This window comes from Nomascus leucogenys, chromosome 4 (genome assembly GCF_006542625.1).
Source record: "Nomascus leucogenys isolate Asia chromosome 4, Asia_NLE_v1, whole genome shotgun sequence".
NCBI lineage: Eukaryota > Metazoa > Chordata > Mammalia > Primates > Hylobatidae > Nomascus > Nomascus leucogenys.
The window spans coordinates 32,651,755-32,666,796 of NC_044384.1; the positions used below are offsets into that span (position 1 = coordinate 32,651,755).

General features: G+C 40.0%; 1 protein-coding gene and 1 long non-coding RNA gene across 3 annotated transcripts in view; one reads left to right on the plus strand and one right to left on the minus strand.

The window, feature by feature from the left end:
- Window positions 1–15,042, minus strand: part of KATNAL2 (katanin catalytic subunit A1 like 2) — a 219,792-nt gene that overhangs the window by 17,107 nt on the left and 187,643 nt on the right. For both annotated transcript variants that reach the window (XM_030810487.1, XM_012506288.2), the window contains exons 11-14: window positions 14,641–14,704; window positions 14,324–14,442; window positions 9,999–10,090; window positions 7,865–7,975 (exon numbers count right to left, since the gene is read on the minus strand). In XM_030810487.1, coding sequence (XP_030666347.1) covers window positions 7,865–7,975; window positions 9,999–10,090; window positions 14,324–14,442; window positions 14,641–14,704 — 386 coding nt within the window. The remainder of the gene's footprint in view (window positions 1–7,864; window positions 7,976–9,998; window positions 10,091–14,323; window positions 14,443–14,640; window positions 14,705–15,042) is intronic.
- The window catches only part of LOC115834743, a 47,768-nt gene that overhangs the window by 15,815 nt on the left and 16,911 nt on the right, over window positions 1–15,042 (plus strand). Inside the window, exons 4-6 of the long non-coding RNA XR_004029631.1 lie at window positions 7,685–7,790; window positions 7,873–8,001; window positions 11,396–11,538. This is a non-coding gene — a long non-coding RNA (uncharacterized LOC115834743). The remainder of the gene's footprint in view (window positions 1–7,684; window positions 7,791–7,872; window positions 8,002–11,395; window positions 11,539–15,042) is intronic.

The following is a 15,042-nucleotide window of genomic DNA, read 5'->3' on the forward strand; positions in this document are numbered from 1 at the left end:
TGCAAAAGCGGTTCCAGCAATAAAAGTACCATTTCACAAATTTTGCAAAAACGAAGGACCATGAGGACATTGCTGGGGACTCTCCATAAGCCAAGGAAGAGTCCCACGAAATCAAGGGGCTGTAAAGCTTAAGCGCCATTAATTCCAAATTAGTATCACTTGTGGTAACAGCACAGGAAGAAACACAAAGCATGAACGCAGCATAGGGAGCTGGGGCCGGGGCTGCAATTCTAAATAGGATGCTGAGTGGATGGCATCAGAGCAGACCCCTGAAGGTGACTGACAGAGCCCTGCAGATATCTGAAGGGGAGGGGGACGGTGGTGGGAGTGCCACTGCATTCCAGATTCTAGACTCAGGTAAGTGTGAGTGCAAAAGCCTAGAGGCGGAGCCACAATAGTTTTTTTTTTTTTTTTTTTTTTTTTTTTAGACAGAGTCTTGCTCTGTCGTCCAGGCTGGAGTGCAGTGGTGCAATCTCAACTCACTGCAACCTCCACCTCCCAGGTTCAAGTCATTTTCCTGCTTCAGCCTCCTGAGTAGCTGGGACTACAAGCACGTGCCACAACGCCTGGGTAATTTTTGTATTTTTAGTAGAGATAGAGTTTCGTCGTGTTGGCCAGGCAGGTCTTGAACACCTGACCTCAAGTGATCTGCCTACCTCAGCCTCCCAAAGTGCTGGGATTACAGGCATGAGCCACTGCACCTGGCCTTATTTTAAAGACATTGAGCAACCCTGCTGGGGGAAACCAGTTGAACTGTCTTTAACTTGGCATCTCCTGAACATACCAGGCCACTAGATCTCATTTTTTGCACGATGCTTGCTGACCTGTGGCAGACTGCTTTTGGAAAAATGTTGATCTAGTCAAGGCACAATCAAGGCCTTGATTGCAGGCAGGGAGGACAGCTTCTTCCTGGAACCCAGAAATGCATGTGGTTACTATGGAAAGAACAAGGGTTACATCTGCTTATCCCTCCAATCACATGCGTGCATTGCTATAGCAATGTTACACCAGCAGGAGAGGGTTCATATGGGAAGAAGTAGGTTAACATAGATAACAGAAAGACATCCCTGTTAGCAATTGCCCTGGCGGGTTTCAAATTTGGCTGAAAAAATAAGTTGAAGTCACCAGGCGATGACACAGGTGAGCCACTGCTGACTGACAGCTCTTTTCCTTGCTGATTTCCCCTGCAAGTGAATCAGGACCATTTTATTCCATCTCTTGGATCTTAAGTTTTCTTCTAAATGTTAGGGATTTTAAAATCCAGAGCCTGGTATACCAGGTGTCTGATTTTTAAGAGAGTTGCTGGGATTTCTAGCCCTTTTACAAACAGCAAGGAAAACATGAGTTTCAGCATGCTTCATACATTCAGTCTTCACACCTTATTTGTACAAACTCCCAGAGAGTTAAATAGGTATTTAAAGATGACATTTGCCTTAATGGGCCTGTTCAGTATTTTTTTTCCTGACTCTTAGGCTTGAGTTTGTGAATACTCAACAATCAAGACATGTCAAATTAGTTCTAACTGTGTTTACTAAATTTCTTACATGGCTATTATTTTAAGCAGTAATATTAAAGATGCAGCATTTGTTATTCCTCTTCTTGCTTGTTTATACATCAATTGACACACATGAACTGTTCTTTGTTCTGGTCCTCTCTGTGATGCTATAGACTAGGGAAGGTGCTGTTTGGAGGAGAAGTGCTGAATAAACAAAGGCTGCACACCTGTCACTGCTGGGAAGGGAGAAAATGATTACCCCTTTGAGATGGAATCGATGTGTCTAGAGAAAATGGGGGTAAGTCAACCAGCAGTAAAGAATAGCCTAGTGCCCCGGAAGATGCAATAGATGAGAACTGCCACTAACTGTAAGGAATTTCTTTCGGGATTTTAAGACTGGGTCTTTACATCACTTGGTATGATTTAGTTATTTCCCCTAGAAAGACAGACTGCTTGAATCAGATAAGTCTATTCCCTCATCTAAGACCCTGAAGCCAAGAGAAAGATCTGTTCCCACATTCTTGCTAAAAAATACACTATTTTCTCATAGAAGGACTTCAGCAATGTGTCACAAGGGACTTAAGAAATATCTAAACCCTCTGCTACAGTAACCTGACTTCCACAAATCTGTCCTAAGGAAACAACCGGAACTTTAGTCGAAGATTTTTATGCAAGGAAATTCATTTCAGTGTTATTTCTAACAGTGAAAGTTTGGGATCATCATATATGTTCAACAGGGAAGGAATTATTAACTAAATGGTGGTATATTTATGTGTGAGAATTTTGGGCAGCCATTACAAAATCCAATTTTCAAGGATGATTTAATGACTTTGGAAATGTTCTTATTGTCATGTTAAGTAATGAAAGCAGGACACTAGTGGGAATACAAAGTGGTACAACCTCTGCGGGGGGAAACTTGGCAGGCTCTACCATACTTTCATGCACATTAGCCCTTCGACCCAGCAAAATCTACTTCAAGGAACCTACCCCGAAGATACACTAGCAAATACACAAAGTGTGGTCTCCACACTGCTGCTCACTGCAGCATTCTTTTTAATAGTAAAAGAGTAGGATTAACCCAAATGCCTATCATTAGGTGGCTGGTGGAATAAATTATTATATACACAAAATGGAGCCCTGCGCAGCTATAAAGGGAGCAAGGAAGAACTTTATGTACTTATTTGGAAAGATTGGCAGGATATTTTGTTAAGATAAAATCAAGATACAGAAAAAATTATGTAATAAGCTATGCTTTGTGTAAGAAAACCAAGTTCAGTTATTTTATTTAAAAAAAAAAACGTTGTGAGTTTAGCTGTGGAATATGTGTCAGCTTGTCTCTATGTGATGTTTATCAAATCCTTAGATTAGTCCAGTGGTCCTCAACTGGGGGTGATTTTGCCTCCAAGGAAACATATGGCAATGTCTAAAGACATATTTTGGTTGTCACAACTGCTGGGGGAGGAGGTGCTACTGGCATCTAGTGGATAGTGGGCCAGAGATGCTGCTGAACATCATCAGTGTGCAGGACAGTCCCACCACAAAGAATTATCTGGCCTGAAAATGTCAGTAGCTCTGGGGTTGAGAAATCCCGCATTAGCTCTTTCATCTTAGTTAGGCCAGGTCAGTACCATTTTCCACATCAGAATGTCACTGTCAAGATAGTATTGGTATTATTACTGAGAAGCTCTGTGATATACACACATATGCAGTATTCGTACATATTGGGATAAAGTGAGTATTAATTATATTAATGCTAAGAACTGAAATTTTCACAATTAGAGAAAAGATACCAATATAAAATCAAATATATTAATCCTAAATTTGAATGGGAAGTACTAGCATGGACTCATTATTTGCCTCTTGTTAAAGATATGTGTTTCCTAGCTCTGTCTAATCAAAAGGCCTAATTGTGAGACTGTGATCTCTGAATATTAACATCATTTCCCACTAAAGGCACCAGGGCTTCATGAATAAATGGCTGATTCTAGGAGCAAAATGTACAAAATGGAGCTGAGTCATCCTGCACAAATAAGAAGGAAACTTGGCCTTGACCACACCTAACAGTAGGGTAAGACTAAGAAACAGAACCCCCAAGTTGAAGTTCTATTCTTAAATTCCGAGGGTGAAATAAATGTTGGGAGGCAACTGTCCATTTCTGCCACAGCAGCATGAGGGAAGACAAATGAGTCTCTGGATCTGTATTCTCTTATATGGTAGCACCAGCCACATGTGGCTTTTGGGTATTGAAACCCAGTTATTCCAAACTGAGGTGTGATGTAAGTGTAAAATATATGCTGGATTTTTCCAATTTAGTATGAAAAAAGAAACTACAATATCACAGTAATTTTTATACTGATATTAAAATTATGTTTTGAAAATACTGTGTTAAATAAAACATGTTATTAACATTAATTTCACCTATTTATTTTTACTTTTTAAAAATGTGGCTAATAGAAAACCTAAAAGTATGCATGTGCCTCACAATATATTTCTATTATATTTCTATTAGACAGTGCCACTGTCGAATAACCAGGTACAGGGTCTTCTGAAAGGTCCCAGCCTTGGGAAATGGGACACACATGGGAAATTTAGCAAGGTAGAGAAAAAAAAAAGGAATAAAAAAGTTCAGAAAGGAAGGAAGAGAGAAAGACAGTGATGGATAGAGAGGAAGAGGGAGGGATAAAGTGATGGAGGGAAGGAGGGAAAAAAGAGGAGGGAAAGAAAGAAGAGGGAAGGAAGGAAGGAGGGAAGGAAGGGAAGGGAAGGGAGGAGGGAAGGAAGGAAGGAGGGAAGGAAGGGAAGGGAAGGGAGGAGGGAAGGAGGGAAGGAAGGAGGGAGAGAGGAAGGAAGGAAGGGCTACAGAATGGGAGAAATTATTTACAAATCATATATCCAATAGAGGGCTTGTGTATCTGGAATATATTTTAAAAGTCTTATAACTCAATAATAATAAGAAAAATTTTAAAGTGGACAAAGGATTTGAAAAGACATTTCTCCCAAGAAGATATGCAATTGGCCAATAAGGACATGAAAAGATGCACAATATCATTTGTCTCAGAGAAATGCAAATCAAAACCATTTCTTATCCACTCGGATGGCTACAATAAAAGAGACATATAATAACAAGTGTTAGCGAGGTTGTGGAGAAATCAGAACCCTCATCCTTTGCTTGTGAAATGTGAATTTGCTTCATGTGAAATGGTGCAACATCTTTGTAAAACAGTTGGGCTGTTCCTCAACTAATCAAAGGTAGAGTGGCCGTATGACCCAATAATTCTACTCAGAGGTATAAGAACAGGCAAATCTACAAGAACATAAAATAGATCAGTGATGGCCTAATGCTGAGCTGGGCATAGGGGAAATGGGATGGTTGCTAATGAGTACAGGGTTTCTTTTTGGGGTAAAGAAAAATGTTCTAAAATTGATTGTGGTGGTAGTTGCACAACCCTAAATACACTCAAAACCATTGAATCGTATACTCTAAATGGGTGAATTGGGTGGTATGCGAGTTATATCTCAATAAAATTTTAGGGGGAAAAAAATGAAACGAATGGGGTTGTACCAAACAAGTCATGAACTTGTAGTGAAAGAAAGAAGCTGATGGCTGACTCATTGGTCGCCACTGAATGTCGCTGTGGCATCAACTCACAACTAAAAATCAAAGAGAAAAAATCCTGCTTTTCTAGTATGAACTATATTTCAGGGTTACCAAATAACCTTACTGGAAGAGGGAAAGTTCTGTTATCAAGAATAATTCCAGCTGTTGATCAGAGGAAATGACAGACTTGTACCCCTGGTGAAATAACTGATTCAGGCCAAGGTCATCAGTTGATGCTTAACACCATTGATGGGAGCTGTACAGGCAAGGAACCAGGGTGACACACCTGAACCTGGTGATCAATCTTAGCATCACCAAAAGTGGAACAACAAGACATCACATACCTCTAGATATAATGCAACGTGATGTGCACAGTATCACCTATGAAGTGTGTTTGCCAAAAAATTCTATTGATCCTGAATATAATCAATCTAACCTTTAGTCTAATTACAGGAGTAAGAACAACCCTACTACCATGAGGATACAAGGAGCCTAATCCAGAAAGTGTGGACATCCTGCAAGACAATCCCTCTGGCAGGCAATAAGTCAATGACAAGTGGAGGAAAAGAAAAAAAAAAAGAGGCTGAGGCGGGCGGATCACTTGAGGTCAGGAGTTCGAGACTAGCCTGGCCAGCATGGTGAAACCCCATCTCTATTAAAAATACAAAAAAATTAGCTGGGCGTGGTGGCGGGTGCCTGTAGTCCCAGCTACCTAGGAGGCTGAGGCAGGAGGAGTGGCTTGAACCCGGGAGGCAGAGGTTGCAGTGAGCCGAGATCGCACCATTGCACTCCAGCCTGGATGACAGAGCAAGGCTCCATCTCAAAAAAAAAAAAAAGAGGCAGTCTGTTCTAGATTAAAAGAGACTTAAGGGAATGACCAATTACAAAGTGCAAACCTTATTTGGATACCAGTTCAGTAAGTCAATGGTAAAGAGAGTTTTGAAACAAATTGGGAAATCTGAATATAAACAGTAAGGAATCACTGTTAATTATGTTAGGATGATAATGACTTTGCAGTAATGTAAAAAAAAAAAGTCCTTATTTTTCTTCAACATGTACATTTGAGAAATAACATAATAGTTGAATATGATTTAAGATATTGCAGCAAAGAAGTGGCAGGGGGTGGTGCTGGAATAGATGAAATAAATTGAGCAAGATGGTGTTAGTTATTAAAACGGGGAGATGGTGGGTTCATTCTGCTTTTTTCCTTAGTGTTTTTGGGAATTTTTCATAATAAAACAGGATATATGAGTTAGAACATATTGGTTCTAAGGCACGTTGTAATGATGCAATCGATGATATAAGGAACATAAGCTCAAAAGCACATGTGTATTTGCCAGCTGACACATCGAGAAGCAAATTTTTGGAAAATCCCTTCTAAGCTTATTCAATTTTTATTTGTTTTTTGTTTTGTTTTTGGTTTTTTGACCTCTGTGAACCATTTTATTTGGGCTTAGGAAAATTGAAGCAGCACAATAACTTTCTCAACAAATTCCTGGGTATTCACTGGGGGTAGAAGATCCTCTATTCTTCCAGAAAATATGTAGATCTCCCCAGGGCACAGACCTTCCCACATTCATGCCTGAAGACTTACAGTTTTTCTGCCTCCCCAGCTGACTCTAATATTCACCCCCAGTGGTTATGATCAACCTTGTTTTAAACCTTTGAAGAAAAGAAGATTCCTTCCCTAAAAGTTTCCACAATCACATTTCAATGACGGTTCTCAGTTTGGACTCCACTTTGATATTATTATATATAGATCCTATATCTTCAAATTGTAAAATGCTGATCACCTGAGCAAGTAGAGAAAGTATTCTAGATTCAAGGGGAGGTGGAGCCAGGTTTAAATTATGAGTATATTTAAAATAACAGATTACAAATTAATGTTATGATTTTTTTCAATGACTTCTGGTTTGGGGGGTTCCAGATAATTAGCATGCATTACAGAAGAGTTTCTCTTTTCATCTTTGAATGTAGAGCAAAGAGATGGGTGTGAGGGGCATGAGGTCACAAGTCCTAGCTAGGCTACAAGAGTTGTTGATGTTGGTGGATTGACCTCTCTTGACCTTGGTCCCCTCTGAGAATGGGAAGAACAGCATTCCCTTTATCTGTCTCCTGCTTTGCCTGAAGCTTGAAAGGAATAATGTATGTGAAAACATTCTCAGAACTACAAAGGGCTTATACTTATTTTTAAAATATATTCTCCAAGTAGATATTGTTTTTCCCTAATCAACATCTCTTATTTCCCAATTCCACATCTAGAATTGTTTTTAAACCACTCTGGGACACTGTTTAAATAAGACTCTGAGAGTAGATTATATTTTCCACTACAGATTATTTACCTTTCTATTTACTGTGCAGCATTAAAGAGAAGATTTTTCTCCTAACTTAAAAAAGTTTAATTTTAATACTATAAAATTCAAACATATTATTTCTGGAATATTATTTGAGTCCTGGAGATTTTAAGCATTTTGTAGTTCTGTGCCAAAGTCCTACTTAATTTAAACATACTATATAATTTGGCTTTAATCTCGAAATGTCCATTTTAAATATTGTTAATGGTCGCCCTGGCCTGTGTTTCCTCTGTTAAGGCAGATCTTTCATGGTACAGACAGCAAGGATTGGAGACCTGAACAGTAAAGCCTCCACATTAATCTTCCAGGGCTGCAGCCAAACAACACGGCTTTGCCTGAAGTGGTCAATATAAAATTTTTATTTGTACTTAGTGACTCCTGAAAATGTATTCAAAATTTACTCTCTTGGTCTCTTACCATGGCAGGTTAGAAGCTGCTAAGACAAACACGAGATCTTCTGAGCGCGCCAGCCCATCCATCTGCACCAGTAACTCTGTCTTCATCCGCAGGCTTCCTTCATGTTCTCCTCTACAGAGAGACAAGACGTGATTCTCGTAAGTGTCAGAGCCTTCGCCCTCATGTCAAGAGCAGCATTCACAGCAATGTCCCTGTGACTGTAGAACAGTTTCTGTTCTGATGGCCAATGGAGCCATTCATACTAGAGTTAGAGAAAACGAGCAATTTGCTGTTATGTTCACATACAGCATGATAGAAAGCAAGTAAATGAATATAATGATGGTATCTGAAAGAAAACCAAAGGCAGGCAGAGAGCTGGAGAAAATAACTAAAGGGTCCACAGTCCCACTGGTAGATTAAATGCAGCCCAACTGTGTCTACCTGCAGCATTATTTACCTCTTTAAAAATGACATAATTGAGGATAATCCCTCTCACTTACATAGCACACAGGAAAGTACTTTCACACCTTCAACCTCCTGAGTAGCTGGGACCTCAGGCACAAGCCCCTTGCCTGGCTAGGTATATGTTTTTTTAGGATCTATGCCCGTTAATACTCAACTACCTTTGCCTAAGAGAGAAGGCCCTCTCTCAGTATATATATATATGTGTGTGTGTGTGTGTGTGTGTATGTGTATATATATAATTTATTTATTATATATTATAAGCATAATATATAATTAGCATTTGCCCATATATTTGCTATGTGTTTAATTATCATTTGCCCATAACTATAATTCCTTTAACATAATATGATCAAAGAAGTCTTCAGAGCACCCATCCTTATTTCCTGACCCTTTGAAGACTCTAATTTTAGAGTCTTTGATCCCAGACAGGGAAATGGAAATTCGGGGCAGAACCTGGAGCACGCACAAGGATAGCAAATGAAGAGTTTTCACATTAGCCCAATGAAGGCTGTGGGAAACTGGGGACAGAGATCGACAAAGCACATGTAACAGCAAGTGCATAGGGAGACCTGGTCTTTGTAGAGTGACTATGAGGGTGGGCTGATGCATTCCCTTCTGGGTGCCTGTGCAGTTGCCTGCTCCTGTCAGGCCTAGTATAGAAAGCAGAGTGCTCCAGCCTGGGGCTGACAAGCACTAGCTCCAGTTAAGCTGAGGAAAATGTCCTGTTTCAATCAATTACATGAATCCCGTATATTACTTGGGTACATCTTTATGGTTGCTTTTACCTGCCGGGAAAATGGTTTCCAATGAGTAAAATTTCATAAATTATATTCTAGTTATATGTCCAACAAGCTAATTAATTGTGTTTTATTATTATTACTTCTGCCTTGATGATAGACCATTAACGGTCATTGATAAATGCAGCTGTGTTGAGATTTCTCAGAGATCTGTTTTTTCAAGCCAGGGGTGCCAGATTTAGTAAAAAGCTTCAGTGGAAAATACCACTGATCAAGACAGAAAGCTGATCTTAAAAACGAACGAACAAAAAGCACAACACTACTCTGGCTTTTGGAAGCACAAACAGAAGGCTTATTACAGTCTGAGAAGTGTTCCTTCCTGCTGAGGACATTCGGTGACACTCAATCTTTAGAGATAATATATGTGACATATTTAAAGTCAGCCCTGCTGAGCCATAACCTGATGCCACAGAGAAGTGGTGTTTTCCCAGGCTTCACACACTGTCGAGGACTGCCTCTCAGGAGTGAAGTACAGATGTGGCCCTGCACAGCAGCTGAGTGGGCAAGCCTCATTCCCCAGGGGCAGCCCCTCTGGCTCCAGAGGAGGCCATCACAGCGGCTATTTTCAGCCAGCAAGACCGATATGGCAGCCTGGGATCCTGGGGCTAGAGGATCTTCAGGTCTGAAAACCACTCTGTGGGGAACGGGGGAAGGGAGAATGGCATTTCCTCCGGTTATAAAAACTACTTAAATCAGCTATTCAGTTAACAGGACCTAATTTAAAGACCTTTCCATGTGTCTGCAAAAAATTTGTGGGCTTATTAATAGGCTCATTCTGCTAGTAAATGTCGATGGGCTTCCGACCATCAAACACACTTACAAGAGGGGAGAAACGATGACCAAAAAAAAAAAGCAACAACAACAACAACAAAAACCCCAACCCTGTCTGTTACCCAGGAGCTGTGCCTCTCTGACTCATCAGCGACTCCAGCTCGTCCAGGAAGATCGTGGATGGGGCGTGGTAGCGGGCAAGCTCAAATAACACCTGGGTGGGGGAAAAGCAAGCAAGTGTTCATGCTTATAGACTTAAAGTCCTCAGATGCTCCCAGAGAGTAAAAACTTAGAATGACTCTAATAATAAGTGTTTATGCTGCACTCTGTTATTTCACAATAACTTTATAATCATTACAATCATTTCTTCCTACCTCCACCCCGGGGGGTTGGATGGTCCAATTATTTCCATTTATCACTTGATAAAATTGGAGGCAGAGAGTAGGTGGTTACTCCAAGGTTACTAATCATAAATATGAGAGCTTCAGATAAAATTAGGTTCCCAAGCTTGCAGTCGGCCAGTTAACCCCTGAAACACCCTGCCAATAATATGTTCCATATGGACACAAGAGCCTTGGAATATGTATAATCATTTGATAATTCTTCCCTTAATCTTTGGGAACAATGGGAGGTTATTCTCAGAAGAAAGGATTTCAGGGGAAGGATTGGGTTCCCATCATGGGTAACAAGGCTGACAAATTTAGCCCCTTTGTGTTCTCCAAATTACTCCATCGTCTTCCCACACTACCTCAACAAGGCTGCTTGGTAAGCTTAGGTACTAGAAGGCAATTCTCGATTGAATACGATGTTCTATTTGAGAATAAAATAAAATAAAATATTATAGACTGAACAAGAACAGGAAGGCAACCAGCAAAAGAACAGACATATAAAAAAAATAAAGAGCTCTAAAGGGAGATGTGGTGATGAATAGAATATAACAACCTAAACCTTTATTTTTTTAACCCTGAAACTGATCTCTTGAGCATCATATACAATCCTTCACTGATTGATGGGAAAAAACAGTGGAGATTTAGAAAAGAACAGAGATTCTTTAATAGGCATGGGGGATTTATTCTCCATGTCACTTAGCACTAGCAAGCCGTCACAGAATTAGAGGGAAAGGGTTCTGAAAAAGTCAGGTTGTGGTTTTCACGAGCAGCAGCAGCTCATCCCTTACAGGTCTCCCTGTCACTGAATAGGAAACACCTCACCTTCCCCACTGCTCGTGGGTACATTCAAGCGCATGCACCAGCATCTCCCTTTTACAGAATCCTGTTTTATTGGAACAATTGGCTGAGTTTAATGAACTGAGAGAACAATGGCAATGTTGGGGCATTCATCACGATGCCTTTCAGATACAATGGAGACCACCTAATTCAGGGCAAATAACTTTCCGTCCTTGTCACACACATACACAAAGAAGCCCAAATATACCTGATATTAAGGGTGATTACGACAGTGGCAATCTACCCAATGAGAAATGAAATATTAGAATATAAAACCCATACATGTTTTTAAGGTGCTCACTAAAGGCAGAAGAGAGATCAAGAGCTTCTGCTAGACCAAACACCCAGTTGGAAGGAGAACCACGCCTGGAGTCTAGGCATTCATACTGCCCTCTGCATTGCTCTTTCCACTCCCAGAGAATATACAGAATCATGGGTAAGTGTTTCTGGAAGCATTAGTCTAAAATTTTCAGAGGAACCTGGAGGAAGTTAAATCATACAACTGGGGGGCAGTGCATTGAAAGATGTAAGCATCAACAGATGTATGCATTTGTTAAAGAGACCACTCAACTATTCAGTAGCGATCAGCTCCTAAGAGGCACAAACATTAGTAGGGGAGGGAGGAACATAACCCAATGGTTCCCTATAAATAACTCTTTAATTGGAATAGAAAGAGAAACAAATGGTAGAAAAAGCTTCTCTGCTTTAGGGGAAGGTCCCGAAGGGTTTGCTTTCTTTGAAACCTTCACAATAAGGAGCCTGACAGCATGATCAAGATTGTCCAGTTGAGGATCTTCCCAAAAGCTCAGAAAATAAAGAGAAAATGATGTAATTTCTGAAAGGAAATGAGACGAGCTCCCTGGAGGTTAGCAGAGGTTATCTGTTTCTTCTTGAATTATTTTTTAAAATATCCAAAATAAAAATGCATGTCACAAAAGGATATAATTATTTTCTAAACCTTTCAAAAGTTGCTCAAGTTCATTCAGAATCAAAGAAATACATATTCGAGCACTGAAATATTGAAATGCACGTTTAATCACGGAAATACACTATTACTTTTCACTATTAGACTGACAAATGTTTATTTTAAAAAATATATTGGTGTGCTCGCCAGGGTGTGGAGAAGCAAACACACTCATGAACCATTGATGGGACTGTAAGCGGGTACAACCCTGTTGGCAAGCAATCTGGCAATCGGTGATGTCTACTCCCTCTGGCTTGGTGATTCTACGTCATACAAATTGTCCCATACTATATGGGCAAAAACATGTACATATAAAACTGCCCACCTTAGCTTTGTTCATAATAGCAAGAGACTAGAAACAATCTAAAGGCCCATCAAGCAAAGACTGGTTAAATACGTTTTGGTACATTTATGCAATGAACTACCATATGGACACATAAAAGAACATGCTTTATCTATAATAGTGTGGAACAATATCCAAGTTATATATATCAAGTTGGGGGGAAAGCCAGGTACAAAAGGGAACATATAGTATGTTCCTACTTGTATTTAGAAAGGCAGGGAGAAGCTAGGCATGGTGGCTCATGCCTGTAATCCCAGCATTTTGGGAGCCCAAGGTGGGAGGATTGCTTGAGCCCAAGAGTTCAAGAGGAGCCTGGGCAACATGGTGAAACCTGGTTTCTACAAAAAATACAAAAATTAGCTGGGCTTGGTGGTATGCACCTATAGTCTCAGCTAATGGGGAGTCCCACAGTCGATCCCGGGAAACCCACATATACTTGGGTTTTGCATCCTGTGAATACTGTATTTTGTTGAAAAAAATTCCCCATATAAGTAGACCCGGGCAGTTGAAGGGCCAACTGTAGTTCAAGGGCCAACCGTAACTGAACCTCCAGCTAACTAAAATCACATGGAACCATAATTGTAGGTGCAGCTAAATTCAAGCCCCATCTTCGGAACTGGCACTGAGTTAGATGCAAGATGAAGAAAAAACAAGTAGAAGATATCAATGTAGATTTCCACAAATTACCATCTTGAATGGGTAACAAGAATTTATATAAGCTTACATATTTGCAACAACTTGAAAATGATATCAAGGTAATAGATAATAGGTTATTTTAGGAAAATCAATCCTTTAAACATATTCTATTATGACTTCCAAATAGGCCATCATATTTTGAAAGAGTCATCTAAGGGAATGTAATTTAAGCATAATTTGTTAATCAGTTTTCGGAAAATACATAATATTTTATATATTCACTTATATTGATTACATATCTGCCATTCTACAGAGGGTGATAGTTTAACAGGATGTCAAAGAAGGACCTGTCTTACACTGGGACTTAAACCATAAATGGAAGTGCTCTTAATGTCATTGGAAGATTCAGTACCAATTTATAATACAAAATATAACATCAACTATAAATGTGACATTGTAAAGATGGAAATAACCTCTGAAAGAAAGCAAAAAATCACGGCACGGTGGCCTGTAATCCCAGCACTTTGGAAGACCGAGGCAGATGGATCACCTGAGGTCAGGAGTTCGAGACCAGCCTGGCCAACATGGTAAAACCCTTTATTTACTAAAAATACAAAAAAAAAATTAGCTGGGCATGGTGGCAGGAACTGTAATCCCAGCTATTCGTGAGGCTGAGGCAGGAGAATTGCTTGAACCCGGGAGGCAGAGGTTGCAGTGAGCCGAGATCACGCCATTGCACTCCAGCCTTGCAGACAAGAGCGAGACTTCATCAAAAAAAAAAAACAAAAACAAAAACAAAAAATCTTACAGGCTGTGGGCACTATGGAAGCAAAGGTGCTCAGAACATCTGAAAGAATAATGCAGTTTAATGTTTCTTGATTCTTCCTTAGAGTATTTAGCATAGGGACTAACATACAGTAGTAGCCTCTCAATAAATGTTAACCAAATATAGTGTACATGTTAAATAATAAATGCTTCTTGAATGAAGAAAAAATACGCCACGTCAGAGATTTTTCCCCCCAGCTTTCATGCCTAAATTGCATGAATCAAAAAATAGCTGTTGATCAAATTCCCAAAGGAAGGGAGATCATGTTTTGCTGATGGGGGCACAATTAACATCCGTACGTAATAGACAATCCATTTCCCAAGCTGCTGGTGATCAAGAACCAGGAGTGAATCTAACATAAAATCACCTAAAAGCAAAGAAGCTCTGACATCATTTTGTACCACCGCACTACACTAGAACTTATTTTTAAAAACAAAATTAAGAATTCCTACCCGAACGAGTTTTTCTGAATCCCCTCTCCATTTGCTGACAATGGTGGATGCAGAAATGTTAAAGAAGGTTGTTTTACATTCAGTGGCCACAGCTTTGGCCAGTAAAGTCTTTCCTGTACCTAAAGAGAGACACATAAAAGATGGGCAGGCATTTCAACTCCATCCCCCTGCTTATAGACAGAAGTCAGTTTCCCACACAAGGAAGGAAGTGACTGCTCAGCTCTCGTGTGCCCCAGTCCTGAAGTGAGGACAGAAGGGGCAACTCATCCTCTGCACACACACTTAACACTGACATCAAAATAGGAAGCTGTGTTTACCTGGAGGGCCGTACAGCAGTAGTCCTTTCCAGGGGGAAAGAATTCCTGTAAATAGCTGTGGATACTATGGAAACAAGGAACAAGGATGAGGTTTGGTACCAACACATCAGCCTGCCATACTCTCAGTACAGACAAGCCAGGAAAGCTGAAGTGAAAGCAGCACAGCTCTAAGATTCAGGGCTCCCTTTTTTGCTTAAGGTCATCTGCTTCTGACCGAAATAAACAGATTTTATTCATCCCAATTTTATTTTCACGTTTGAATGCCTGACTTAATTTTTGTGGCTTTTTAAAAGAGCAATTTTTTTGGAAGGAAAAGTATATGTAGGTACTCTTCCTCTCCGTTAAACAGTTATTTCTTATATGCATAACATCATTTTCCCCAGACTTCTATATGGAGAGCAT